Source organism: Lepidochelys olivacea (assembly GCF_965140295.1).
Source record: "Lepidochelys olivacea isolate rLepOli2 genome assembly, chromosome: 17".
Classification (NCBI taxonomy): Eukaryota; Metazoa; Chordata; order Testudines; family Cheloniidae; genus Lepidochelys; species Lepidochelys olivacea.
The window spans coordinates 4347662-4374096 of record NC_140427.1 but is presented as its reverse complement, the minus strand read 5'-3'; the positions used below and the strand labels follow the sequence as shown (position 1 = coordinate 4374096).

The 26435-nt window shown below is 43.4% G+C and overlaps 1 protein-coding gene across 1 annotated transcript in view; it reads right to left on the bottom strand.

The window, feature by feature from the left end:
- Positions 1 to 25976, bottom strand: part of VPS53 (VPS53 subunit of GARP complex) — a 98012-nt gene extending 72036 nt beyond the window's left edge. Inside the window, exons 1-4 of the mRNA XM_084651037.1 lie at positions 25841 to 25976; positions 19842 to 19922; positions 18590 to 18639; positions 17664 to 17730 (exon numbers count right to left, since the gene is read on the bottom strand). Of these exons, the coding sequence (XP_084507163.1) occupies positions 17664 to 17730; positions 18590 to 18639; positions 19842 to 19922; positions 25841 to 25924 (282 nt within the window). The 5' untranslated portion in view covers positions 25925 to 25976. The remainder of the gene's footprint in view (positions 1 to 17663; positions 17731 to 18589; positions 18640 to 19841; positions 19923 to 25840) is intronic.
- Between the last annotated feature and the right edge of the window lie 459 nt (positions 25977 to 26435).

The window sequence follows — 26435 nt, the reverse complement described above, 5'->3', positions numbered from 1 at the left end:
ATCATATAAAACCAGGATTTGCCTCATTTACTCAAACTGAGTAGCACCTTACTCTGCAGGTAGTCCAGCTGTGGCTATTCAAATCAGTACGATGCCTTTCAATGTGAGCACGATATCAGAATCCAACCCTTACCTGTTTTCTTATTGCACATGGGTTACATTTTCATTATTTAAAATTCACAGACCAAAAAAAAGCTTCAATAATCTGAGGTATCAATTATTTAAGAGAATTTTGGCATTTTCTCAAAAATCATACAAGGTTAGAAAGCCAAAAATTCCATATTTACATTATAATAAGAGGACAAATATCAGAAGGCAGGAAAATTCACAGCCACCCAAGCCGCCTTAATTCTGCCTTCATCCCCTGCCAACATCCCATCTTGCACACAATCGCATCTTGCATCTAACATGGAGGTATTTTGATAAAGGTTGCTTTGATACGAGTTTTTAAGAAGTTGGCAGCTTGCCATAAGGTGACCTCTGCAAAGCACATTAGCAATGAATGTGTGGCTGGTGATTTAAAGCTGTAGAGTACTATGCGAGGTCTAAGCAGTATTACTCGCCATCAGTCTCCCAAGTTAAAGATTGCTTTGTTATTTTTACTCTATGGTACTTAGACAAAATATATGGTGTTGGAATGACAAGTTTCTCTTTGAAGTCCTGTCCACTTCAGTTATCAAAAATAAGTGGAGAAAGCAGTGGAAAAAAATAAAAAAATAGCCAGACCTCTCTCTAAAAAGTTAACCATTAGGGTCCTGATTCTGAAAATGGTTACATGCATGCTTAACTTTGCTACCGTGAATAGCCCCAAATTACTCTAGCTCAAAGTTAAACATGTGCATAAGGGTTAGCAGGAGCGGGGGCTACCAGAGGTTCTTTTCTAAAGGTCTGAACAGGCAACAAGAAAAGGGCCAGCATCTTATACTAAAATCGAAATCTGTTATCAAGCTCCTGGTAAGACCTGGTCAAACCTGGTCACTATTAGGAGATGGTGAAAGGAGAGGAGGGTTACCCACCCTTCAGAGTCAGGATCAGCTAGCCTTACTCCTGCCAAATTTGTTATCCACTGCTTGTCTCTTGGGTGGGATTTTCTAAAAACCATACATCAAGGCTTCCCTGAAACAGTAGGAAGTTATTGAAAAACTCAACAGGATCAGTCCAGAAAAGTGACGAACACCTACACTGTATTTTGTCGAAACGCTATCCTGTTCAGTGATAACTAGTTTTTAAAGCATGGACTTGGACAGAGAATGTAAGAGCAGTAGTATTCGCCTGGGTTTGACACACAGCCTCCAATCTGCACTCCCAGACCTCCAACCATCTATCAAGGTTATTTCATTTGAAGGACAGTATTTGTAACGTGTTCTGCAAAGAAGTGCATGATGTGCTGATGCTTTAACTGTCACTGCAGAGTCTCATCGCTTGCTTGGTTTGATCCCAAAGAGTTTGATTCCAGAGAAGAACAAGATGGTGGGCGATATAACGTCATCTCAGTTCAAAGGGGGTTTATAAATAAAAATCCCCATTCATGGAGATAAAAATATCTCCCTTCCATTTCATCTCATTGGGATGAAAATATTCCCAATCACGAACATGGGAGTACCCGTAATAATGACCAGTCAACTCACAATTACTAAACACCAAACACTTGTTGCATATTTTATTCTCAGAAAAAGCATACTCCCTGAAAAGAGTTTCTCCCTGCTCATGTACAATAAATTCTCTCTTTCATACTTCTGGGATACCCCAGCGCCTCTTGTTTCAGAAATGGGACAAGAAGCAATAAAAGAATAGAACGTCAAATATTTAAACCGGGGAAACCTTTAGGATCAAAGTGGTTTATGTTTGAAAAAATACTTCCCTTGATTATTATTTTGCACTTCGTTGGAGATGGAGCATTGAAGCCAATGGCAAGCTCCAAAGCTAACAAATTGTCACTGGAATGCTGACCAAACTAAACCAGGATTTTGCCCGCGGACACTTTAACAGCCAAAAAAAAAAGGTCAACAGCTACCATCATGTGGTGCCAGCATCTGTTACTTTTACCTACTTAAGGGCTCTGGAGAGCCACAGTTTGGACAACATGAGCTCTGGCCCTGTTTTATGAATTAAAGAACTCAGGACTCCTGCTATTTTGCTGAACAATGTGGTTGGGATGTAGGGGGAAGAGAAGAGACAGGAATAGCAGCTGGTATTCAGTTTAAGTTTTATACTGCAATTTTTAGAACAAGGTACAAGTTTCCAAAACTGTAAATCATAGAATATCAGGGTTGGAAGGGACCTCAGGAGGTCATCTAGTCCAAGCCCCTGCTCAAAGCAGGACCAATCCCCAATTTTTGCCCCAAATCCCTAAATGGCCCCCTCAAGGATTGAACTCACAACCCTGGGTTTAGCAGGCCAATGCTCAAACCACTGAGCTATCCCTCCGCCCAACAACAACAAAACTTGACAATGTTGTAAATTTCAGGAGCACCAGTACGAAGTGAAATTGCTAATAAATATTGATTTGACTTCCTAACGCTTATTTCAAACCCCTTCATTTACCCCTTAAAACATAACCTTCAAACAACACAGCAGTAGCTCTGAATGATTCAATGGTGCCGGAGGGCTGCATATTTCTTTTTGACCTAGAAAAACCTAGTTAATTGATGAGCTCTGTGCATGTTTGGCATTTTTTTTGTACCTCTGAAATTTTTTAAGTTAAGAAGAGAGATAACATAACATTTCACTCAGACACACACAGAAACCTGCCAACAGAAAAGCTGTGTGAAAACCTGTTCCACGCTTTTTAAGTCATGGGGCACCATTTGGTAGTTTAGATGTAAAATTTGGTGTTGACACAAAATAAAGGTTTGGTTTGCTTGACAAAGCTTAACAACATTTTCATGAAGCTTTGTTCTGATGATGATGACAACAGTTTGTTTGGATTTAAACGACTGCCTGTAGCAACTGAAACCAAAATGTTGCAGTATTTGGTTAGTGCATAAGGAGGAGAGTGAGACACTGACCACAAATACACACACAACGAAAGATGACACTGTCTGAAAAAGATTTGTTTACTTAGAGCAAATCCACCCTTAAAACACTGCATGAGTGCAGCTGCACCACTGTAGTGCTTCACTGAAGACGCTCTAAGCTGACGGGAGAGAGCTCTCCCATTGGCGTAGTTAATCCACCTGCCTGAGAGGTGGCAGCTCTATCACCCGGAGAAGCTCTCCCACCAACATAGCGCTGTCTACACGGGGGGTTAAGGTCAGTATAACTATGTTGCTCGGGGTGTGAAACTGGTATATGTCAATAGGGTAGACCAGACCTCAGTACTGTTATAAGTAACCATAAGATCACTTTGAGTATAGTCAGTTACATTGTTTCCCCTTGTTAATGAGTTGGTTTTGGGTGTTTTGCATAGCAAAGAAGGACGGGAAAAGATTTTTAAGAGATGAAAATGTGACTGTAAAACCATAACTGGCAGGGGAAGTCAAGCAGTACCCGACACTACTGACCTTTTTTAAATCAATTCAACTTTGAATGGTTGTGTTCCTTTAAAACCAACTTTCTTGCCACTTATGGCAATTAAAGGATGTCCTAGCACTTATGTGCAGGAGTAGGGGTGTTACCCATAGCATCCTACCCGAAATCCAACACAGGGAATTACGCTCTACCTGTCTGAATTCCTCTTGCAATTCCAAGTTGACATGGTAGTCATCTTCACCTCCACCCTAAAAAGGAGGGCAGAGTTGTTGTGCTCTATTGAACAGCTGCCACTTTCTACCAGTGATGTGGCGACATTTCAGGGGTGGGTGCAGTGATCTCTGAACACCCCCTACCCACCCTTTCAGGGCTGTTGTGGAGCTCAGCTAAATATTTAGGGGTTCGGAAACCCTCAGACAAAAGGAACTATACGAGGTCTGTGCACTATGAGAGAACAACTTTTCATTGGGGATTAGAAAAAATGTGCTAGGATAGGTTGCTTGCTTAGGAAACTTTAGGCCTGAGGGCCACTAGGATCCACTTTGTTCTGTCCCCTCTTGAGTAATAATGGTTAAAATACTTAGATGACTTCCACATGCTGGTTGGTGTGGAATAAAAACTTGCTGGTTTTATTTGCTTCTAGTTAATATACATTTCCACTGGATGTTATTACTCATATTGGAAAACTGCCCAGCGCTAAGTATTTTATAGACACTTGACACATCTGCCCAATTTCTTAGAGTCCAAACGTATCCTTCATGTTACAAATTGGGCTGTGGTTGGGATACTGAGAGCTTTGAACTTCTGGAAACCTCCCCGTTCTCAACTGCAGAGAGTTAAATCTTCTTTCATTCCTTGCCACACTTACAATTGAAATCAATGAAAACCTCAAGCATGGTTAAAAATAAATTCCCATCTAACAACCCAAAAAAGCCTCAGCTGCAGCACTTTCAAAGAGACTTTTGTATACTGTGACCACGCTAACAATTTATTCTATTAAGGTCTCATACCTGCAAGTCCCTCCAGTTTGAGAAATGGCAAAAAAATACTCTGTTAGGATTTCATGTTAGAGGATGCTGTCAGAGTTGCATCAAAGATAAACACAATCTAGGATTAAGTTGCTCTGAAATATAGTCAAGCCTCGGGAAAACAGGAGCATGGTTTGGAGAAACTCTGAACACTTATTTCTTATGCCTACAATTTATTCTGCTGAAAGCCTCTACCTCAGCCTCCACACACAAACCCCTCATCACTTAGTCCATGGTCATGTCTAGGAAAATAGGTTGTACTGGAAAACACGTTGGCTAATATGCATTAGCGGACATGATTTTAAACAGGACATTGCACCTCCCGTGGACTCAGTTTATCAGCTTTAAAACTGGCTGTAAGTGGCCCAGGCTCGCTCTCCCAGGGCTTGTTAGCTGGCTGTAGGTGACCCAGGCTCGCTCTCCCAGGGCTTGTCTTCACAAGTAGATTAACTGGCGTTAACTATAGTGGAATCAGCTATTCTGCTATAGCTGTGCTGGTCATTTTCACCAAGTAGACAAGCCCTTAGGGCTTTATCACTGGAGTACCTGATCCTAGTAGCCCTCTCGCCACTAGGAGTGACCACTTACCAATTGACATGGTTTTGAAAGGTTTTAAACAGCCTACACATGCTCAAACACTACCTATTTTCCTAGTCTAGACACGGCCTAAGCATTCCAAATGCAAATAATTTCAGCCGGTTTAAAAAATTTTAAAAAGAAAAAAATCTAAGCTTCCCCCATCTGGGGCACATACCCTGTTGCTGCTGACTATACGGGGACATGTACTACTTTAAAACATTAACTCTCTCCCCTGCCCCTTTGAGAAATATTTGGCTGTCCCCCACAAAAAACCTGCAGTCAATCTATGGGTGGAGGGATGCTCTTGTGAGTAAGGCATTGGACTGAGAATCAGGATTCCCAGCTTCTAGTACTTGCTATCTACAGCCTGTGCATGAGACCTTCTGAAAGTCACTTGTCCTCTGGATGCCGAAGCGTCCCCAGCTGGAAATTGGGGCTAGTACCTATTTATCTCACATGGTGCAAAGCAAACTAGCCTGTTCAGGTGAACACACAAAATGCTATATTGCTACTACAATTCTATAGTTTATGTGCAAAGCCAACTAAGTTCCAATCTCACCTGCACAGAACATGGGTTTCTATCGTCAGTCCTTTTGCTGCAAACAGAATCCAGTTTTCAGCCAAAAAGAGGGCTCTGCAGGGGACTTTATTCAACAAACCAGCTTTAAAAGCTATGTTAATAATGAATCAAGCTTCAAATTGTACCCCCTTCCCTCCCCCCCAAAAAAGAGAAAATCCATAGTTGTGGTTAGAAGTCTAGCCTGGGTGTTAAACAGGCAGGCCAGGACTGACAGGCACATGAGATCTGAAACAGAAGACGATCTTCCATATTGTTTGGGGCTACATAATGAGGTATAACACCTCTACTCCCATATTTACCCAAAAGCCTTTCAGAGCTGTCCTTTTCTATAGCATCAATGACTCCTTACGTCTGACTTGGGGGCCCAGGGATGAGTCAAAGGGGTGGTAAAGCATGGCTACCCAAGACCGTGAACTCACCTGCAACACTGTATTGCTTACGTGCACATAAGCCAAGCCACAGTGACATGCATTGATTTGGGATTGAAACATTGTGGCCCATCACTATAGCAATTAGACAGGTGCCTCAGACTCCTGGCAAAGCCCTTAACGTCACTGTATTTGGGCACAGTGACTATTATGGCTTCATCACGTAAGTTTGCGATGAGGGCTAGCTAGTCACAGCCCACACTTAGCTGCACAAGGGAGCAAAGCCCCACTCGACCCCAGGTCAGAGACTGGCTGCAACGGCTACTCCCTCATCACTCCCCACTGAGAGCAGGTAGAGTGGAGTCGCGGCTCCATCTCCCTCTACTAGCCAGGCAGGCACACGATGGGGAGCAAACTGCTCCAGACGAAGGGGCGAAGTGACCTGTTCCTTTCTCAGGGAGCAGGGGAGGAATTGTGACTCAGAACCACAGCTGGCTCCCCGACTTCTCCTTAGGTGTGGCTACTCCCCAGGTCCTTACTCAGGGCTGTTTGTAAAATTACAGCCTAGTCCTGAATGACTGGAAACTCCTCCAGATTATTAGAGCAAGGATAGGTCTACATAGCAAAACACACCCGCAGCAGAGAGCCTCAGAGCCTGGTTCAACTGACTCGGGTTCACTCTGCAAGGCTATAAACAGCAGCACAGACTGGAGCCCTGGCAAGGAGGGAGGGTCTCAGAGCCCAGGCTCCAGCCCAAGCATCTACACTGCTATTTTTTGCTCTGCAGCTCAAACCCAAATCACTTGACCAAGGCTCAAGCTCGTAAATGCAGAGGGTTTTTTTTTTTTCTGCGTAGACGTATCATGAGCCACTGAGGTAACATGCTGTGGATGAGGGCTTGTCTACACAGGGAAAATGGCCAGCATAACTATACCAGTCTAAATATTCCACTGTAATTCTACTGCTGTAACACCCCCACATGGACGCTATTCCGGAATAAAAGTCTTCAGACAAGGAGTTTTACCAGAATAACCATACCTGTATAATGATACAGGTAAATTCCCTGTGTAGACAAGCTGCAATTCTCTCTTCTGGATCTCATTTTTTTTAGAATACGTGTTGAGTCTTTACCCCCACCATGCTGCTCCTGTTCCTCTCTAAACCTTTTGTCTCCACCTCCCACATGCCATTCCATGCCTCATTTTGTTCCACCCACAATGCTCCAGAGAGCTGCCCTTATCTCTTGAAGTCAGTGACCTCCATTACTCCTCCAGATTCAACAAACCTGATCTCCACTCCAACATGGCCTGCACCTCCCTATTTGAACTGCAATCTTGTGCATCAAATTTGCCTAGCCTGTAAACTCCTTAGGGTGGGGCACTTGTCAATTATATGCCTGTAAAGTCCATTTGAGAACTCAGCATTTTGGTTGTTCCCACCAAATCACATTTGATCAATCAGAGCCATGTTTGGTTTGTACATTGTGTACGTCCAAAAACTGACCAAAATAATCCTTTTCAGATTTTGTAAAATAAATCCACTCTTGGGTTGAGGCCTATGATTGTACAGCTGCATTACAAACCCTGAAAATAGGGATTTATAAATGGAAATGCTGACGGATCTTCAGCTCTAGGTATGTGAACATAATGGCTGGAATAAACGTTTCCCCATGGGGGGGGGGGTGGCACTGCATGGTGAAACCAAGCTTCAAACTCCTGCCTGTTGTCAAAATTTTTTCTGTTGGAGTGGACTTCTCATGCAGCTGGCGTGAGGCAAACAGCACCAGCTCCAACCCAGCAAGATCTTGTTTTGTAACTTACTCCGGGCTTGGGTCCATCTGGGAATGAAGTTTGCCTGTTGCCAGCACAAAACACGACCCGAGCCACACCCTGGACAGTTACAGCAGTGCCTCTCAACTTTTCCAGAATACTATACCCTTTCAGGACACTGATTTCTCTTGCATACCCCCAAGTTTCACCTCACTTAAAACTTACTTGCTTACAAAAATCAGACATAAAAATACAAGTACATCACAGCATGCTATTACAAAAAAATTGCTTTCTTTCATTTTTACCTTATAGTGAAAAATAAATTGATTGGGATATAAATATTGAACTTACATTTCAGTGTGATACTTGAACCTGTTTTTCACTTGTGAGCCTTGTCATTCTGGGAGGCTGTGAATTACAAGTTCACTGTCGCCACTTCTACTGCTTCCAGCTCCTCGTTTTAAAAAAATCTATCAATTTTTACATCGCAGCCACATACACACCATGACAACATCAACCTCATTAACATGTTTGCATGCATCAGTAAATGACATAAAAGGCATGCATGTTTCATAAAGTGCATATATGCACGTTACGGTATAATATAGTATATGGAGCAGTATAAACAAGCCATTGTCTGTATGAAATTTTAGTGACTTCGCTAGTGCTTTTTATGTAGCCTGTTGTAAAACTAGGCAAATATCTAGATGAGTTGATGGACGCAGAGGTCTTTCAGGAGGTACCCCTCGGGGTCAGTGTACCCTCGGTTGAGAACCACTGAGCTACAGGATGGTGACAAACTGCATTTACCCACTTATGATATCGAAGCACAAGAAAAGGTCAAGCTTCGACTTGCTTCTCCTCTGAACTTGGCTACGCAGCACATGGCAAAAGTTATGCTTGATCTCCTTGTGTAGTTGCAGATGCCAGTTTTAATGGCCAATGTCCAAAAGGATAATAAACAACAGTATTTCTTCTTGGCATGCCATTTGCCTAAAACCCTTTTCAATAAGCGTGTTTTAGACTAGAAAGGCTTACTGTGTTCCTGCAGCTTGGAAGAGAGACCATCCAACTGCCGTAACTTGCTAGAGAAATGAGTCTAAATGAATCTTAAGTTTGATTTATTTTGGCAGCTTGACTTCTGTTTATTATTCATTGGCTACAAAAGCTTAAGAACTCTGTGTGACTTTAATCACAAGGACTGAGTTTTAAGAAATGTGGGTTTGGTTTTTTTTAAAACTTACACACAGAGCTTAAGACATTCCCTAAATCTGCATTCCCCCCACACACACTCCACACAAAAATCCTGAATATTCGCCTTTGCCTGCTAACAATCAGGATAAAGGTTTCTGTAGAGAAAAACAGGAGACAAGAATGTTGAATGGTTCATGATAGACGAGTGTTCTACATAAGAGGCATGGGAGATATTAAAGCGATTGTGCCAAAGAAAAGCCTACAAATGATATTATTTAAAATGTCAGGCTTAAACACTTGTTGCTAACAGGCTGATGATTTTACAGGGCTCTTCAAAGCCTGCTTGTTCCAGCTAACCTGCTATACTGGTAGCCTCTAGAGGCCCTGATCAGGAATCACAGCCCCACTGTGTTTGGCACTGCACAAAACATTAAGTAAATAGATAGTCTCTACCCCAAAATGCCGAAAATCTTTTCTTAAACACAAGACACAACACGTGGGTAAAACAAATAAATGGGTGGGCACTGGGAGATCGAGAGGATGAAGTGACAGTAACCTGAGTACGTTGTTGCCTAGCCTAGCTGTACACCCAATTTAGCTGTCTACCTGCCTGGCAATTGTTGTCCAAAGCCCAGCACTTAGGCATATTTGTGATTTTAAGCATATTAGCCATCTCACTGACTTCAAAGCAACTATTCACGCACTTCAGTGTTTTGCTGGACCAAGCTTAAGGAAGGAGGGAACAAGCATTGGACAATGGCTAGGTGGCAGGAAGCAAGACTGAGGGCACAACTAGCCTATGCAAAACTGTCTTCAGTGGGTTACTCACATGCTTTAAATTACAGATGGGCTTAAGTGCTTTGCCAGATTGGGGCCTTATCCTCACCTTCCAGGCTCCCTCCCCGTTCTTAGGCTGCAGGAGGTCTTAGTGGCACCTGCATCATTTTCACCTCTCACTTCCTCTGCTCAATCTCCATATGCAATTCCCTTCCTCCCTGCATCCATTCGGTAAAGTCCTCTCTGATCTCAATTGAAATAGCTGAGTGAGGGTAAGCATCCAATGCACATCAGTCTAAGACCTTGCCAAACCCAAGAGAGCTGTGGGTATTTCTCTACACCAGATGCATCCATCTTCCTCCTTTCACAGGCTTAAACATAGCAAGATCCTACACTGTGCACATGGCTTGGGAAGAGAAGGCATTGCTAACCTTCCCCCAGCGGCAAGGGTGCTACACATTTATCTTTATCTGCAGCATTGTTTATGAAAGTACCAGACAGCTAATTAAAGTGTCCACCGCTGAGCTGGGTGCAAGCTTGACAGCAAGAATTTACTTGCATTCTTATTAACACCAGCAGCTGCCATTTTTTTCCTGCACTCCTATGGTTAAGGAAAACATATTTCCAATATTATGAGTCAAAAAAAAGAGATCTGGGAGACAGTCAAAGCCAACTGAGTTACCAAACTAGTATCTTCACCTGCCAAAAAATGGGCAAGGCTGTTCCCTGTCCAGAACAGGTCCACTTCCTTTTTCTTATTATTTAACGTTTATATTGCACTGGGACCTAGAAGCCAATTAGACTGGGCCCCATTGTGCTAGGAAATCCTCTAGGTTAAATTACGTTTTGTTTTTCTTAAAGCAATTTAACACACTAGCAACTTAAAAACAAATTCACACATCCATCTGAAAATGTTCATCTACTGTTGTAACAGTAAAACCTATCACTATAACAAAAGATTGGGAAGGAAAGATTTTTTTCCCTATAAAAGACAACCTATTTCATCAGTTTCAATAATTTCCTTGTATCCCTTGTTGTTTGTGAAGGTCAGGAAGTTGGGGTGGGGGGGAGGATTTTAAATAAAGAAATTCAATAGTAAAACCACAAACATTGGCAGAGAGGCTTGGATGTGAAACTAATTCTAAGTAATTTTGAAATGGACTAGATTTCAAGTTGCCTGTCCTTTAATAACTCAAGCTTGCAAATGTTCTGGCTGCAGAGATGGAACAAAAAAAGAGTTAAATTATAGTCTGAAAACACAGAGGATAAATTACAGAAAGGGAGTTTGAGGGAATGGGTGAAGCAGCTCAGGCCAAAAGAACATTATAAAAAAGTCAGTGATTGTCAGACAAATTATAGCTCACATATTTAGAAGCTTTGGTAATAAACTGGACTAACTGGCAGCAAATTAGAAATGTACTCACAACATGTTAAATGCTTAGTGGAAAAGCAATGGGAACTACCCATACCGTAACCTGGGGCAGATATGAAAATGTGCAGTCACTGGAATTTAGCTTTTGAGCAAGGGCAGTGTAAGCTCCTTTCCCATGTCAGATCTGAGAAAACTCTAAAGGGGGATCTACAGCACTGGCTCGATACAAAATTCAGGCACAGCCCTAACTACATATTGTTACAACTGACCCACAGCAGCTTCTGCATACCCAGCCTCTCCCAAGGCATCAGAAATAGCTGATGTCTGGGACTCACAAGGAAAGTGTCACCCTGCTATGGAACGTTCCACCCACAGCTGTTGTTTTTCCCCCATAAAGAGGTAATTAGCAAGTTAATTTTTGAAGTTCACGGCATTGCCTACAGATGTCACAAAAATATCACACAAGAAAGTGGAAGCCAAATGAGCCAGACTATTTAAAGGCCTTTGCATTTGTAGAAAATCCTAGGGCAAAACTTCAAAAATGCAGATGGCTTTGAACTGGGAAATGTTATACTATATGGAGAAGATGGAGCACTCCAGCCTGTAAAGCTGTTTAAATGGTTCCTTTGATGCTACATTTGATTTATTTTAATTTTAAATTCAAGCACTTATTTTCAACCATCTTACTATTTTTTTTCCTTTGGGTAATATAAAACATTTGGGGCACTCCATTTAAAAGGGAGTAAAATTCAGCATTTTTCATCTGCTTGACAAACTCTCATTAACGTGTGCAATGGCCCTGGGAAGCACAGTAGTATTATCCCCATACTACAGAAGGGGAGACTGAGACCGAGTGATTAAGTGACCTGCTTATAGCACAGAGGCTCTTAGCGTTGGACATGGGATTAGAACTCCATACTTCCTAGCTCCTGGTCCTGTGTTTCACTCTGTCTCAAGGCCTGATGTTGCACTGCGAGCACACCCTCCTGCTGTAGGCGAAGACCCATGATCGGGAGCATCTGTGCTTTCTGCAGCCCGTGTGAGAAATCTGAGACACTGTACAGACCATACCTTTCCCAGACTCTCTCTTTTCCACCAGCTGATGAGCAAAACCAAATGCTAGCCTGTTCTCAAAAGCAATGTTGTGCTCCCCCCTCCTGGACAGAAGGGGAAGATGCAGTTGGCAAATAAAAAAGAGCACCCTCACTTTGCTTGTGCTCAGCTCTTTAGTGGCCCCTCTCACTGAAATAGAAAGGATCTGATCAGCCACCTACAAATGAAAGGCTCCAGACTCCTGCTCCCTCATTCAGCAACCAAGTTATGCAGAAGAGAGATGGGAAACGCAAAGACAAGGGTTACATTTCTGAATATTCTTCTCCCCTCCAGCAATGTACATGTCACTCCCCTTAATAAAAACAGAGGGGAGAATAAACTTCTGTATCCACAATTCTGCCCGCTCCCAACCATACGTAAATAACTTGTACCACAGTGAACTGCCTCCTTCAGGGCAGAGTGCCGCTTGGCACCTCCTCCTGGCTTTTGTTGGCTCAAATAAAACCTTTCATGTTGTTTTAGCATCACTGTTGGGGTTTATATTTCTTTGGAAAGAAGATCAAAGCCTTTCCAGGGTGTTTTTATAAACAGTGATTTACCCTCAATTCTACAAGGTATCCTCCAGGCCCACAGAAATCAGCAGTTGCTCAGGCCCTGGCAGCATCAGAACCCGTGTTACTACAACTGGCACTAAAAATAGGACACTGGGCTACCTCTCTGTGGACATGACAGACCTGAACAGCTTCTTCTGGTCACCTACGTGTTGTTATATGGTTAAGAGATGGGAGTGGCTTCTTTAAAGCCACTCTAGCATGCTGTGTACTAAACTCAAGATGGCCATCTCAGCCGCTATGAAATCATTACAACTGGGACATGGTATCTGAGGTTTAAGTGTTCTTGTTGTGGATATTTTTAATGTTTGGCTTCAAAATACAAAACGTGATTAGTGAATTGCAAACTCTCTGCCAGCCAAGTTCCTCTTTAGTAAGGAAAGCACTCTGCAAAAGTGTCCAAATGGAACAACAGTTTTTATTTGGGTCAGACCTGTCATGCTCTCAGACAGGAGGTCAGACTAGATGATCATGATGGTCCCTTCTGACCTTAAAGTCTACGAGACCGAGTCTTGCCATAAAGAGAATGTTATTTTAAAATGTTACTTATTAAATTCTTATGTTTATTTAAATGGTCCGACACTCAGAAAGGAGTCAAATGCAGAGTGTAAGCACATCATTGGACTAGAGCGTGCCACACCACCTCTGGAGAAGAAAAAAGCAAGACAGTCCCATGTGCTAGAGAAAAGTGTAGAGGAAGTGTGGCAGATATTATCCCCATTTCAGAGATGAGGAGACTGATGCAGAGAGACTAGGTAAATTGCTCAAGGCCAAAGAGTGAATTAGTGTCAGAGATGGGATTAGAACTCACGACTTCCTGACTCTCTAGCCTGTGCTCAGACACACCTCTGTCTCCCTAATCATAACATTACAGACTGGGTAAACTCACAAAGTATTAAATGCTTTCTCCAAACACACATGCAGAAGAACCTGCAATCCAGGAACGAAGCAAGTTTTTGACAGATTTATACATCCCTCCAGCAACATGCACAAACCAAGCCCGGTTCCACAGAGTAGACTATTGTCACCTGGTTACAGCATCTGCCACACACCGTAAATTAAAAACAACACACCAGTGAAGGGAAACTCTCCTCTAGATAAGCAGCACGGAATGGTTTGCTACGGCTTGGTCTCTGGGAGTAGAGAGGAGAAGGCACAGCAGGAAAGAGATAGATTAGCAAGTAAAAAGGTTACACAGTAGCTGCCAGTTCTACACATGTATCAATTTCCAGCAAAACCCAAAAGACAAAATGAACTAAAAAATGGGTGATAAGGAATGAGAAGACACTCGGAATCACCAGACAGGGAAATTTCTGCCAGGAAAAATATAATTGTTGGAGAATTCAGATGACATATAGAACATAGGATCCAGACAGAAGGGGATAAATAGGGCTTCCTGGTCAGCATGGCTGTTGCTCCTGAAGCATGCTGCTGTTTTTTTAAAAGTTCCACTCTCTTTACAACGGCATTGATTCTCTCCATAGCTGAGCATCTGTTTTTCTTAGATGTGCCTCACTTGTTGGTAACAAATTCTTACAATACTTTGGAAAATTAAACTCTTCCTCTGTTCCATCCAAGAGGGAAAAGCTGGGCCTCTTGCCCTAAAAAAAACTTAACATTTCTGAGCATCCATATTTCCACTGAACATGTGCTAGTCAAACAAAGGCTCCCTTCAGCAAAAGAACAGACAGCCAGTGCTAAAGATCAAGATTTTCACCCACACGAACTATCAACAAGGTCATTATCTGAAATGGCCTCTCTCTCCATTCGCCTGCATCCTGAGCCACTGAGAAAGAAAGAACTATGGAGAGGCCAGGAATAGCAATTATTTCTTCTGTGTTTCCTTTCTGTCTGGGTTCTGGGGAGATGAATGCAAAATTCCATCTCTAACTGAAATGCTATTCACAACTTTCTCTCTGTAATCTGACCTGCTCAACTGCAGTACCCTTTGACCTACAAATATCTGAGGCCTGGAATTACTGACATTTCTGCAAGCTTTATACTTCTAGGTCTGCCCTTCCCAATAGTGACACAGCTTTGTTCCAGCAATCCATGTATAAAACATGTGTGCAAGCATATATACATGTACGTTGTACAGACAGAGAGGAAAGCATACATCCTTTAAAATACACACAGATCCTTGAGAGAGAATAATGCTTTCAACAATTTCTTGGTGTCAGTATTTCAAACTCTTTGAAAGGATTAAAAGCTTAGTTGCATTTCTAGATGAGTACCTGCCTTTAACATGACACCCTCTGGTTACGTTCAGTAAAATAAAGTGCTATTACCTTGAACAGCAGTAAAGTGATTCAACATGGAAACGCTCATGCCTGAATACTGCACTAAGCTACTTCAAAGGGGCTCTGCATAAACATGTCACACACATGTAAGTATTCCGTGGTTTTATTCTGATGGAATTTTAATTAGTCCCTTAACAGGCAAACTAACTAGAAGCTTCACAACAATATTTACCCTTCAAATGTGCACAGGGTACTGGCCAACGCCTGCACTGTTTCAATATGGCACAGTGACCTTCTAAGGAACTCAAGGATGTGAGACATATAAGGCAGAGATTTACATGGAGGGTGCTGGACCTCCACAGTACACATCCGCCAACAGCCTAGGAAACTCACCCAATAAGTCATCATTTCCCCTGGTAAACCCAAGCAGCCTCTTTAAGTTCTGTCCAGCGGTTCTTGCAAAGGTTTCTCTACACAGGATTCCACAGCCAGCATTTCCACTGATGCTCAGCACCGACATACTCTGCTGAGCTGTGGCCTTTTGTCACCATGTGGGAACAGCTCCTTTTATTTTGTGTCCCTCGTCAAATTCATCCTCTGGACCTGCCAAAATCCTAGGCCATGCTCTAATCATTTCTCTCCTTAACTACACTCTCCTCCTCTTCTCTGCGTTCTCCCGGTCAGCCCTCCACCCTTCAGTCTGTCCGAGAAGCTGCTGCCAAAACCATCTGTCCCACTTTTGTCACCCTGAGCACGTTTCAACCCTCTTCTCTATCTGCTGCACTGGCTTTTCCTCAGCCTCAACAACTCCCCTTCCACGTGTAATTCTGACCTCATTTCTTCTGACACACTTCTCCTGACCACTCTGCTGGCCCCCCACTTCACTCCTGACCCAGGCTGTCTTTCACATTTTCTCTTATACTAGGAATAGTCTCCAGTCTCCATCATGATATCTGTCCCTGACTCGGTAATATTTAGTGCTCAGGGAACCATACCAATGTTAAACAGTCCTCCTGGGATAGGTAAACAACCCCCATTTTCCAGATGCTAATACTGAAGCAAAGAGAGGTTAAATAATTTACTCAAACCACAGCAAGAATCAGTAGCGGAAAAAGGAGGAGAACTCAAGAAGTCCTTGGCTCCTAGCTCTGGGCTCAGTCCACAGTTCATAAGACCTACTTGTATAGGTTCTTTTATTTGTGACTATAAACTAGAAGATCAGTCTATTGGGAGTGGCAAACTGAATATGTTTTAATGGTGGTCTGTGTCCTTTCCATGCAGAACAGCTCATCTTTCATCACTTAGCACATGGGCTCAAGTGCTTTTATTTGCCTATGCAGTTATTCTTTCATCATGGTAGATTTTTGCAAGCAGGTGCACTTCAGATTGAGGCTTTCAACAGAGTCTGTCACTATGTGCGTGAGAAGGAAAGGAGCAAACCCACACAAAACTGTACTGAGGGAAAAAACTGAAAAATACATCCAAAAGGTCTTACTAGCGGGGGGAAAGGCAGTCCCGTCTCCAGGTACTACTTTTTAAACATTGTTTTCTCTTCTTAATACTAAATGTAATGCTCATGGAAGGTGCTGGATTGATATGGAAGCTCCCTGTTTACCCATAAAACAGCTACAGGACATGCAGCAACATTGCTAGCTGCCTCAACGTTGAATCACATCAACGGGTAAGAAGGTAGTTCAGTCTTCATGGCTACTATATCCTGTGTCTTGCTATTAAGTTCTGGGTATTGGGGTATGGACACTTGTCAAATAGGGAATAAACTGAAACCTGCCATCTCATTTCATGGGGGCCACTCGATCAGACAGTAATGACCTGGGACATTCCAACAAGTGACCTGGTTAAAAGGCTCCATATCCTAGTACCAATCCCCTGAGCTATCCACTCCCACTTAACAGCGGGCCTGTTTTTATTTGCTTTACTCCTATACCTCTGGAATCAACTTCAAAGACTGACAACTGCAAGCATCATGTTTCTGTTTTGATTTCATTAAACTCAATTTCTCTCTTGCCCCCTTCCATAGGCTAATCAGAAGATAGTAATAACAGCTGTCCTGTAAGTGACTCTTCAATATGACTTAGTGTATTCATTCTCCGTGGTATATACAGTGTTACATATGTGTGTGCCAGATGTTAGTAGCATCTCTACAATGGGACACTAGATGGGAGAGTGCTACGAGTTACTACAGAGAATCTTTTCCCAGGTCTTGCCCACATTCTCAGGGTCTAACTGATCGCCATATTTGGGGTCGGGAAAGAATTTTCCCCCCGGGCTCAGATTGGCAGAGACCCTGGGGGGGTTTTCCATCTTCCTCTGCAGCATGGGGCACGGTCACTTGCAGGTTTAAGCAAGTGTAAATGGTGGAGTCTCTGTAACTTGAAGTCTTTAAACCCGGATTTGAGGACTTCAGTAACTCAGCCAGAGGTTTGGGGTCTATTACAGGAATGGGTGCATGAGGTTCTGTGGCCTTCAATGTGCAGGAGGTCAGACTAATGACCATGATGGTCCCCTTTGACCTTAAAGTCCACGCATCTATGAGACTTCTGCATGCCATAGCAGAGGGAGAAGAGAGCCTTGGGATTTTATGTGATATAAGACACATGTACCTGTCTGCCATCCTGTCCCACGTTTGTCTGTCCTCTCACTACTGTTCGAATATTGTCATCCAGCCTCCTTTAGGGAAAAGCAGACAGTGTCATCATAAGGAACAGATAGTTTGTGAAAACCAGTGCACCAAAAAAAAAAAAAAATTGTACCTGGCTTGGTTTGTTTTTAAATGGTGCTGACAACATAAAACTGACATTTTCATAAACACCTGATAGTCTCTCAGATATCAGCAACAACACTGAATATTGTCAAAATATGAAAATTAGTTTCAAAATCCAATTCACTTTTTGCATTTCACACCAGTTGGCCAATGGTATCAGACTGGGCAGTTTCCCTTTCTGGTTCTCCTGGACTAGAGCAGAGCTTTCAGGTAGACAAGACCTTTCTTCTAAGTAAACAAAATTTCACAACCCCCTCATTTGTTATCCTTACCTTTATAGCAAACGTAAGAATGACGACAATAAAGTCTGTGCACTACAACTATTACTGCAGCTACGACATTTGATCTCACCAACACAGAAGGTTTTGGCCACCCAGGTTATTCTGGGAGTTTTGTTTCTCTTTGCTTTAGCATTGTAACACATTTTTCAGTGCCCCACGATTCCCACCGTTGTCTTTTGTGAGGTTGAGAAACACTGCGTTAGAGCTATGTTATTTGAGTGGCATACACTATAGGAAAGAGTTGAATGTAAAATTTAATTAAATTATAAAATGTACTAGAAATATTTTCTTTTTTTAAACCTCTGCCCAACTCTTTCTTCAAAGATATTTACATTTCAAGCATAAAACTACCTAGCTTCAAATAAAATGAGTTAGAACCAGCAGCAGTGCAAAGATTGATCTTTAATGGAAATATATTAAGTCTAATGACCATATGGCCATTTCCCATCTATGTGACAATGAAAGGAAACAGAGTGCTACTTACCTTATTTTCAGTCTGATTTTGTTCACAACTTCATCAATGTTTGCCAAAGACTGCAAGATAAAAAACAATTTTTCAAAAGAAAAATGTTTTTTCAGTACATACACGCAGTTCGCGGAATCAAACCTCCCTTTGAATAACACTTGGCATTTTCTTTCATAGCACTATCCCCCTTTTATAGACAGGGAAACTGAGGCACCAAGTAATTTGGCGACTTGCTCAGGTCATGTAGAGGTCAGTGACAGAGCTTGGAACAGAAGCCAGATCTACAGACTCCAATGACTCTTCAACTCGCCCCTGCACATGCATAAACACGCTGAGTACAACTACAACTTCTCTTTGCGATTGTACGAATCCTCCCTCAGAGGAAGCAGTTAAAGGGAAAGGTGATGGTGACCTCTAGTGGATAACGCAGTCAAAGAGCAAATAGGATCAAAGTATGGTAGGGTTCAACCATACAGTACTTTGAACTTCAGCAACCTCTAGATGAATGCAATGGTCCCTGAATGCCTGAGATCCACGGATACCTGGCAATGAAGGATGCCTGACTGGTATCTGGGTGTGAGCAAACCAAGCAGAACAAGTTGAACAGAAGCAACTAAAAGGAAAAATCCTACCGCTTGCTCTGCTGCTGCAGTTGACCCAAACGCAGCAGAATCTAGGAAGTTCCAGCAAGTTTTCAGGAGCTCACCCAAGGTCTGTTATGCTGCAGAAGGGACCTCCCCATCTCAACAGACCTCCCAACCCCAAGCCAAGCCTAGTTCGTGGGTTGGAACTAGGGAAGGATTTGACCCCACTAGATCTCCATTCCTTATCCCTGAAAGGAAACGATGGTTTTAAAATCTAGTCTGATTGTGACTGGACTTTCTGACGCTTCACGTTCAAAACATCCCTGGTGTGGCTAGAATCCTTGGGGCCTCCCAGTATATTGATCCAGCAGGATCTGAAATTCAGCTGCAAAAACAGACCGACCCTTGGATCATGAAACTGTTTCTTTCTAGAGACCAAAATGGAATTTTCATTATCTTTGAAGCTGCAGCTAGCACGTTGGGAGACTGTCATTCTATGTCACCAGGTCTGAGTTTAAGAAGTAATTGCCTCTGAAAGTCATAATTTTGCTGCTCTTCAGAAAGAAGCCCTGGGTATATTTTTAAACCTGTCTTCCTATGGACATGCAGGGTGATTTACATACTGAGTCACCATTAAGATTACCCAATGGCTCATGGGACAGCAGAACCCCAAGCATTTGACTTACTTGCTCAGTTGGAAAGAGAGTATTAATATACTCCACAGCATTGAAGTCTGCCCTGTCCAGTGGATCTTGGCTGGGAAACACCTAGAGAGTGGAGAAAGAAACACAAAATATCAGCTTGATCATCTGTAACTTTAAACTATATCTGTTATTTTAATAACTAAAACACAGACATGGGATTATGTTTAACAGCATGGTCCTGACAGGTCTGCATGGAGAGTAGTCAGGCCTTTATTCAATGGAGAATAAATAGTTTTTGTGACTACACCCCTGGAAGTCTTTGTGCTATTAAAATTCCTGCATTTATCAGACTGGGTAAACACAGATGTAATATATATGCACATCCTGAGATTCAATACCAGCACAATCAATCATGTGCTACAAATTCCCAAGAGACAGAAACTATTAATTATGTATCTAAAATGATGTTCATGTTTTCATCATTGCCTGGAAATTAAAAGCTCACGCTGAGACCATGCCCTTCTCTTGGGTAGGGCCATCTGGTGAGAGATGAGATGTTTTCTTCCACAAACTTGTAATATAAAACACGATGAATTAAGAAAATGGTCAAACTAGATCCCTGGAGACCTAGATTTCACCAGGCAAACATGGAAAAGAGAGAGAGGGTCAATCTGTTAAATGATCTAGTTATCCCAGAAAAGAGCAGCAACTCTTTCTAATCTATCTTCAGAGGGTGCTCAAATGATCCAAGTAAGGATGTTAAATTATTTTTCCTCCATCATAAATATATGATGTATTACCTTCCCAGTTACCATGTCTGTTCTGTGCCATGCAGCCATCAATCCCTCCCTCCCCAGTCTAAACCACGTCCTGGACATACAGTAAATCACATCAGCCATTGTGCAGTGTCACCCGTGTGCGTCATTCTAGTCATTCCAAGCTGGCGAGAGGCAGCTGCATTAGGCCAAAGAAAATCCTACACAAAACCTTCAATTCAAACTTTTTGCTAGCTTAGCACATCGAGTATCTAAATTTGATATGCTTTTTTTCAAAGGGAAAATCTAGTATCTCTGAAAGGATTGTAACTTAGAGGGCCTCACTACTGTTAATATGGTATTTATCCACCTTTCAGCTGAGGAACTTGGGGCACTCTAGAAACTGAGGCACAGGGAGATTAAATGATTTTCTCCAATATCACACAGCAAATCAGTGGCAAAATCAGGAACAGAAAAGCCAGGTGGCTTGACTCCCTGATCTTCTACTGGGCAACACTTAGAGATAGCACAACAGATCAATGGCGATGGCTAATAGTCTTGCCAAAAAACTACACAAAACTCAGTTTGTCTCAGACTCCTACTCTAGCTGGCAACTGCAGTTTGATGACTAACTGAGTCTGTCTTGCTACCGTCTGCTGTTTCTCGTGGGCAAGCAGTGTCAGTGCCCAAAGTTCTTATGAAAGATGAAGGTTGGCAATGGCTGTAAGGAGAGTCATAGATTCCGGGAGATTTAAACATGTCCATCATATTCAGGATGTGTGGAGGGGATTATGGTTGGGCACGTAACTGAGCAGACACACAGCTAAGCATATCTGACTGAGCATTTGAAGAGAAAAGCCAGTAGGACTGTAAGCTGAGTGTGAAGTTTGGCAACATTGCAGGGGCACAAATGAACTGAGCAGTGAAATCGAACTGAGTGCCCCTAAGCACTAGACCAGCAAGGTACTACAGGACAACGAGGTGGAGAGGTGATGAAAAGGCTCCACATAAAACTAAGACAATATTTATGAAAAAAGTATAGCATCTCTGGCTTGTAATAAGGGTAATGGGGGGAGAGGAGACACTAAATATCCAGGAGGTCATAATACAGTAGAGAAGGGGAAGCAGCCTGGGTCAAGCTTCCTCAACCGCTACAGAAAAGTTGCAGGAAAGATGAATATGTTACTTCACTGCGGTATTCTCTAGTGCAGCAGAATGGTGAAATCTCCCTTGCTATCCCTGACAGCCTGCCTCCTCTGCTGATTCATATCAGCCTTTACAGCTAATGGTGCCTGGTATAAAAAATCCCAGGGGAGCTAAAAATCATTATTTTATATTGATCTTTTGAAGTTTACACTGACTTTTTTTAAATCAGCAAATCAAAATTTTTATTTACAAGACACAGCATCAGAAAACCCTGTGTGGCTTGCTCACTAAGATGCAGGGATAGTGCTGGAGGAGACCACTTGAACCATCAAGCCTAACAACATTACAATTAATGCATTAGCTAATGAATCCAGCATCTTCCCCACCCCTCATCAGCCTGTTGCAGAGCTGGGACTTGAACTCAGATTTCTGAACCCCATCTTTAACCATAAGACCATCCTTTGTTCATTCCCGGTTCTGTGCCTCCTTTCATGCAATCCCCCACACCCAGCACAGTCTTGTAATTAATATTTGCTAAACCCTTTTCCCTTTGCCTCCTTCAAAACACTCCAGGAGAGTCACTTGCTTTGTGAACCTTTCTACCTCAAGGTCACTTGCTATTCTGCATACAGTCCTTGGACCATAAACTGTTCTGGATATTGCTCCTGGGGGAATTCTGCGTCACTGTGCATGCACAGAATTCATGTCCCCCACAGATTTCTTTGCTTCCCCACAGAAAAATGGCTTCTGACAGGGAAGCCAAGGAAAGCCCACAAGAGCGGTCATGAGCCCCTCCCCGGCAGTGCAGGCAGGTTGGTTCAGGCACTTGGAGCAGCAGATAGAGACATAAATCATCACTAGGACGGGGCGGGAAGGCTGAGCAGTCATGCGTGTGAGAGAGAGAGAGAGGCACTCTGTCCCGCTTGCTTGCTATTGCGGCACACTTGGCGTGGAGAAGGGGGCTTTGGGTTGTTTCTGGGGAGGTAGGCATGGGGCAGAGCAGAATGTAACAACCTGCCTGCTTAGTGAATTGTTCCCATTGTCTTTGTGAATTCCCCCAGGAGTATAAAACAGATGTAAAAGTTTTAAGGCTCTTTTACATTGCCAGAGTGGTGTAAAGGAAAATATGGCTTTATAAATGCCTATGGTGCTTTAGTGATTGGAAATGGTCTAAATTTTTGGACTGAAAAAAATTCCTATCAAAATGTGCTCCATAAATTGTTTGGTATTTACCTTTCTGGAGATGGTCAGTAGCCAATATAAATTGTGAGTTTGATTTCCAAGCCCCCCTTGCTGTTTAGTTGCCTGTGATGTAACACTGAGCATATGGCTGCATATATTTGTTGACTAATAACTAGAAATAAAGGGTCAAAACTATTAGGCAAGGGGGTTTGGGGATTTCTTCCAATGCTCCCCACTCCCATTCTCCATCCATTGTATTGTAGTTTAAATAAACTGCCAAAATAATTGAAACTGGTATGATTATATTGCATTATTTTGACAAATAAAATGTGGAAAATTTTGCAGAAATTTAAAATATTGTGCGCATAATTTTTAATTTTTGGTGCAGAATATTTTTGTGCAGAATTCCACCAGGAGTAGGACATGGAACCAATCAGTAGATTGGCAAAGTCTCCCTGTTAGAACCATTTGACTATAGCTACATGTAAAAAAATATTATGGTTATAGCAAAAGTGGAGATTTACATATGCACAGTTTAACAAAAACTTTACAAACTTTGTCTAGTTCCCTAAACAATCTTTACTGGCCCAAAGCAGTGGGAAATTCTGCTTATGTTGTGATTACATTGAACAGATTTGATCCCAGACACTAGACCAAAGTCAATCTCCATACAAAACTCCCCATCTTAACTCTCCATACAGAATTTAAAATGTTTTTGTGAGGAAAAGGAAAGAAATCTCACCACCCTGAAGGAATTAAAGTTCTCACTAAGATTAATGGCCTGCTGTTTTGTGGTCTCTAGGTGGCTCTCCATCTCTAACATAGGGATTATGATACATCACAGGCAAGACCAGAAGTCTTCAACTTTAAAATTATATGCAATAAACAAATTTATTTACCTGGGATGCTAACTTTTTCCATTAGTCTCAGCTTGGCCACTGACAGTCAGTAGCACCTTTGTTTATAGCCAATTTCATTCTCATGTTCTTAGTGCTGTAGTTGATTGAATTTCCAACAGTGGAGCAAAATATTTGTTTTAAAACAACCATTTTCACTGCTTTTTATAATTTATAAGAACATTTGCCATTGGCTTTAGAGCTTTTTTTTTAAAAAAATTAAATGTGGGGCCAAATTTGAATTAATACTGTTCCTTTAACTTAGTCCTTGCAAGCACTTTAAGTTCCTTTAAAGTGTCACTAGCAGAAAAAGGCAGTAGTTGGAAACTAAAGTGAGTCAAATTCAAAAGTAAGGTGCAATTATTATTATTTTTTTTTTTACCAGTGAGAATAACTATCCATTAAAACAACTCAGACATGGTGGATCCTCCAGACTGGCTATTGTTCTAAAAAATATGCTATAGCTCAGAGAATATTGGATGAGGTTCTTTAGTCTGTGTCATGCAGGAAATCAGACTAGGTGATTATAATGATCCCTTCTGGCCTTAGCATTTACGAATCTATGAAATGCAAAGTATTATTATTACAGCCAAATTCCAGTTTCCATTAGACCTCAGGATTAATTTAGCTGCTCTCAAGGTTCTCAGTGAAAATGGTTCAACTGTTCAGCATCAAGTTCCTCTCTTCCACCCATCCCATGAAAAAATTCCAAAGTGTCAGGGATATTGCTTTAAAAAACAAAACAAAAAAACCCATTAACCTCACAGCATAAACGACACCCACAAGAACAATGACAAAGAAATGCTGCTGCCTTCCTTATTGATAGGTGCCGTGCATCCCTGCAGCTGCATCAGTCTCCATCATCCCCTCTAGCTCATTCAAAGAAAGTCTGCAACTTAACTTGTTAACTTTAGGAGTACTTGTGGCACCTTAGAGACTAACCAATTTATTAGAGCATAAGCTTTCGTGAGCTACAGCTCACTTCATCAGATGCATATGAATATGCGATATGCATCTGATGAAGTGAGCTGTAGCTCACGAAAGCTTATGCTCTAATAAATTGGTTAGTCTCTAAGGTGCCACAAGTACTCCTTTTTGCGAATACAGACTAACACGGCTGTTACTCTGAAACTTGTTAACTTTAACACCCAAGAGGATCATCTGAGCGATGTGTTGTGAGGCAGCTCCCATTCCTTGCCTCTAGATTTTCACCTATGACAGGTTCCTGTTCAGACACCAAGGGTGAAATCCTGGCCCAAGGGAAGTCCATGTGAATTTTGCCACTGCATTTAACAGGGCCAGGATTTCACCACAGGCTGTTGTTAATTCCATTGCATCTGCTTTGGAGCACAGAGAATTTTAAGGTACATCTGAGGCTCTGGCTCTAGAAGGATCTGTGTGGGCTGCTCACTGAAAAGGGTTGTGACAGCCCTGAAGCATGCCTCTGCAAACCAATGGCCTCCTTTGAAAGGGTGGGACAGGGCGATATTTCGCCAAGATCCAAATCAGCCAGGGGGTTCTTTTGTGGTTCACTTAAGCCTATAATGGTTGATAAAAACCACACGCAGGTTGGCTCCCTCTACAGTCCAGGCCTGAAGCAACAGAGGGGAAAGGCTGAGGCATGGACAGACATTCATTTACTAGGAAAGTTAATACTACCTGAATGATGATAGATTAATCTAAGATTCCACCAGAATCTCAGCCCCCATCCAAGAGAAGAGCACCCCTGCGTCCCCCCCAGCAGAGAGCATCCCTGCCCCCCACCCCCAGCCCCTTCAGGGGAGAGCGTCCCTGCCCCCAACCCCCCCAGGGGAGAGCGTCCCCGCCCCTTCAGGGGAGCGCCCCCCCCAACTGCCCCAGGGGAGAGCGTCCCCGCCCCTGCCCCCCACCAGCCTCCCCAGGGGAGCGCCCCCCCCAATTCCCCCAGGGGAGAGCGTCCCCGCCCCGCCAGCCCCTTCAGGGGAGCGCCCCCCCCAACTGCCCCAGGGGAGAGCGCCCCCCACCAACCCCTCCCGAGGGAAGCGCCCCTGCCCCTCTCAGCCCCGCCCCGACCGGCCCTCACCTGCTCTATGGCCAGCTGCACCTCAGGGGCCAGCTGCAGCACGGCCTCCAGCTCCTCCACACACTCCAGCTCGTCCTCCTCCATCCCGGCCTGCCCCGCGCCGCTTCCGGGAGCGGCGGGACGCCGGAGGACTCCGGCCAACCAGCGGCCGCCCCGCCTGCTGGCGCCCGGCTCGGGGGCGGGGCAGCCGCGGGCCTGGGGGCGGGGATGGGGTCGCGAGTGACGAGGAGCGGGAAGGGCAGTGAGGGGGATGGGGCACTAGGTGGCAGTGCAAGCGCGGGAGAGGGGGAGGGGCAGGCAGCACGGGAGGATTCACGTGGCTGGCAGCACTGGAGCGAGGGGGGGGAGGTGCAGGGGGCTGGCAGCACTGGAGCGAGGGGGGGGAGGTGCAGGGGGCTGGCAGCACTGGAGAGGGGGAGGGGGCTGGGGCTGGGGCTGGCAGCACTGCAGCGGGGAGGGGGCTGGCAGCACTGGAGGAGCAGGAGCACTGGGAGCAGGGGGCTGGCAGCACTGCAGTGGGGAGGGGGCAGTGGGCTGGCAGCACTGGAGGAGCAGGAGCACTGGGAGCAGTGGGTTGGCAGCACTGGAGCAGCAG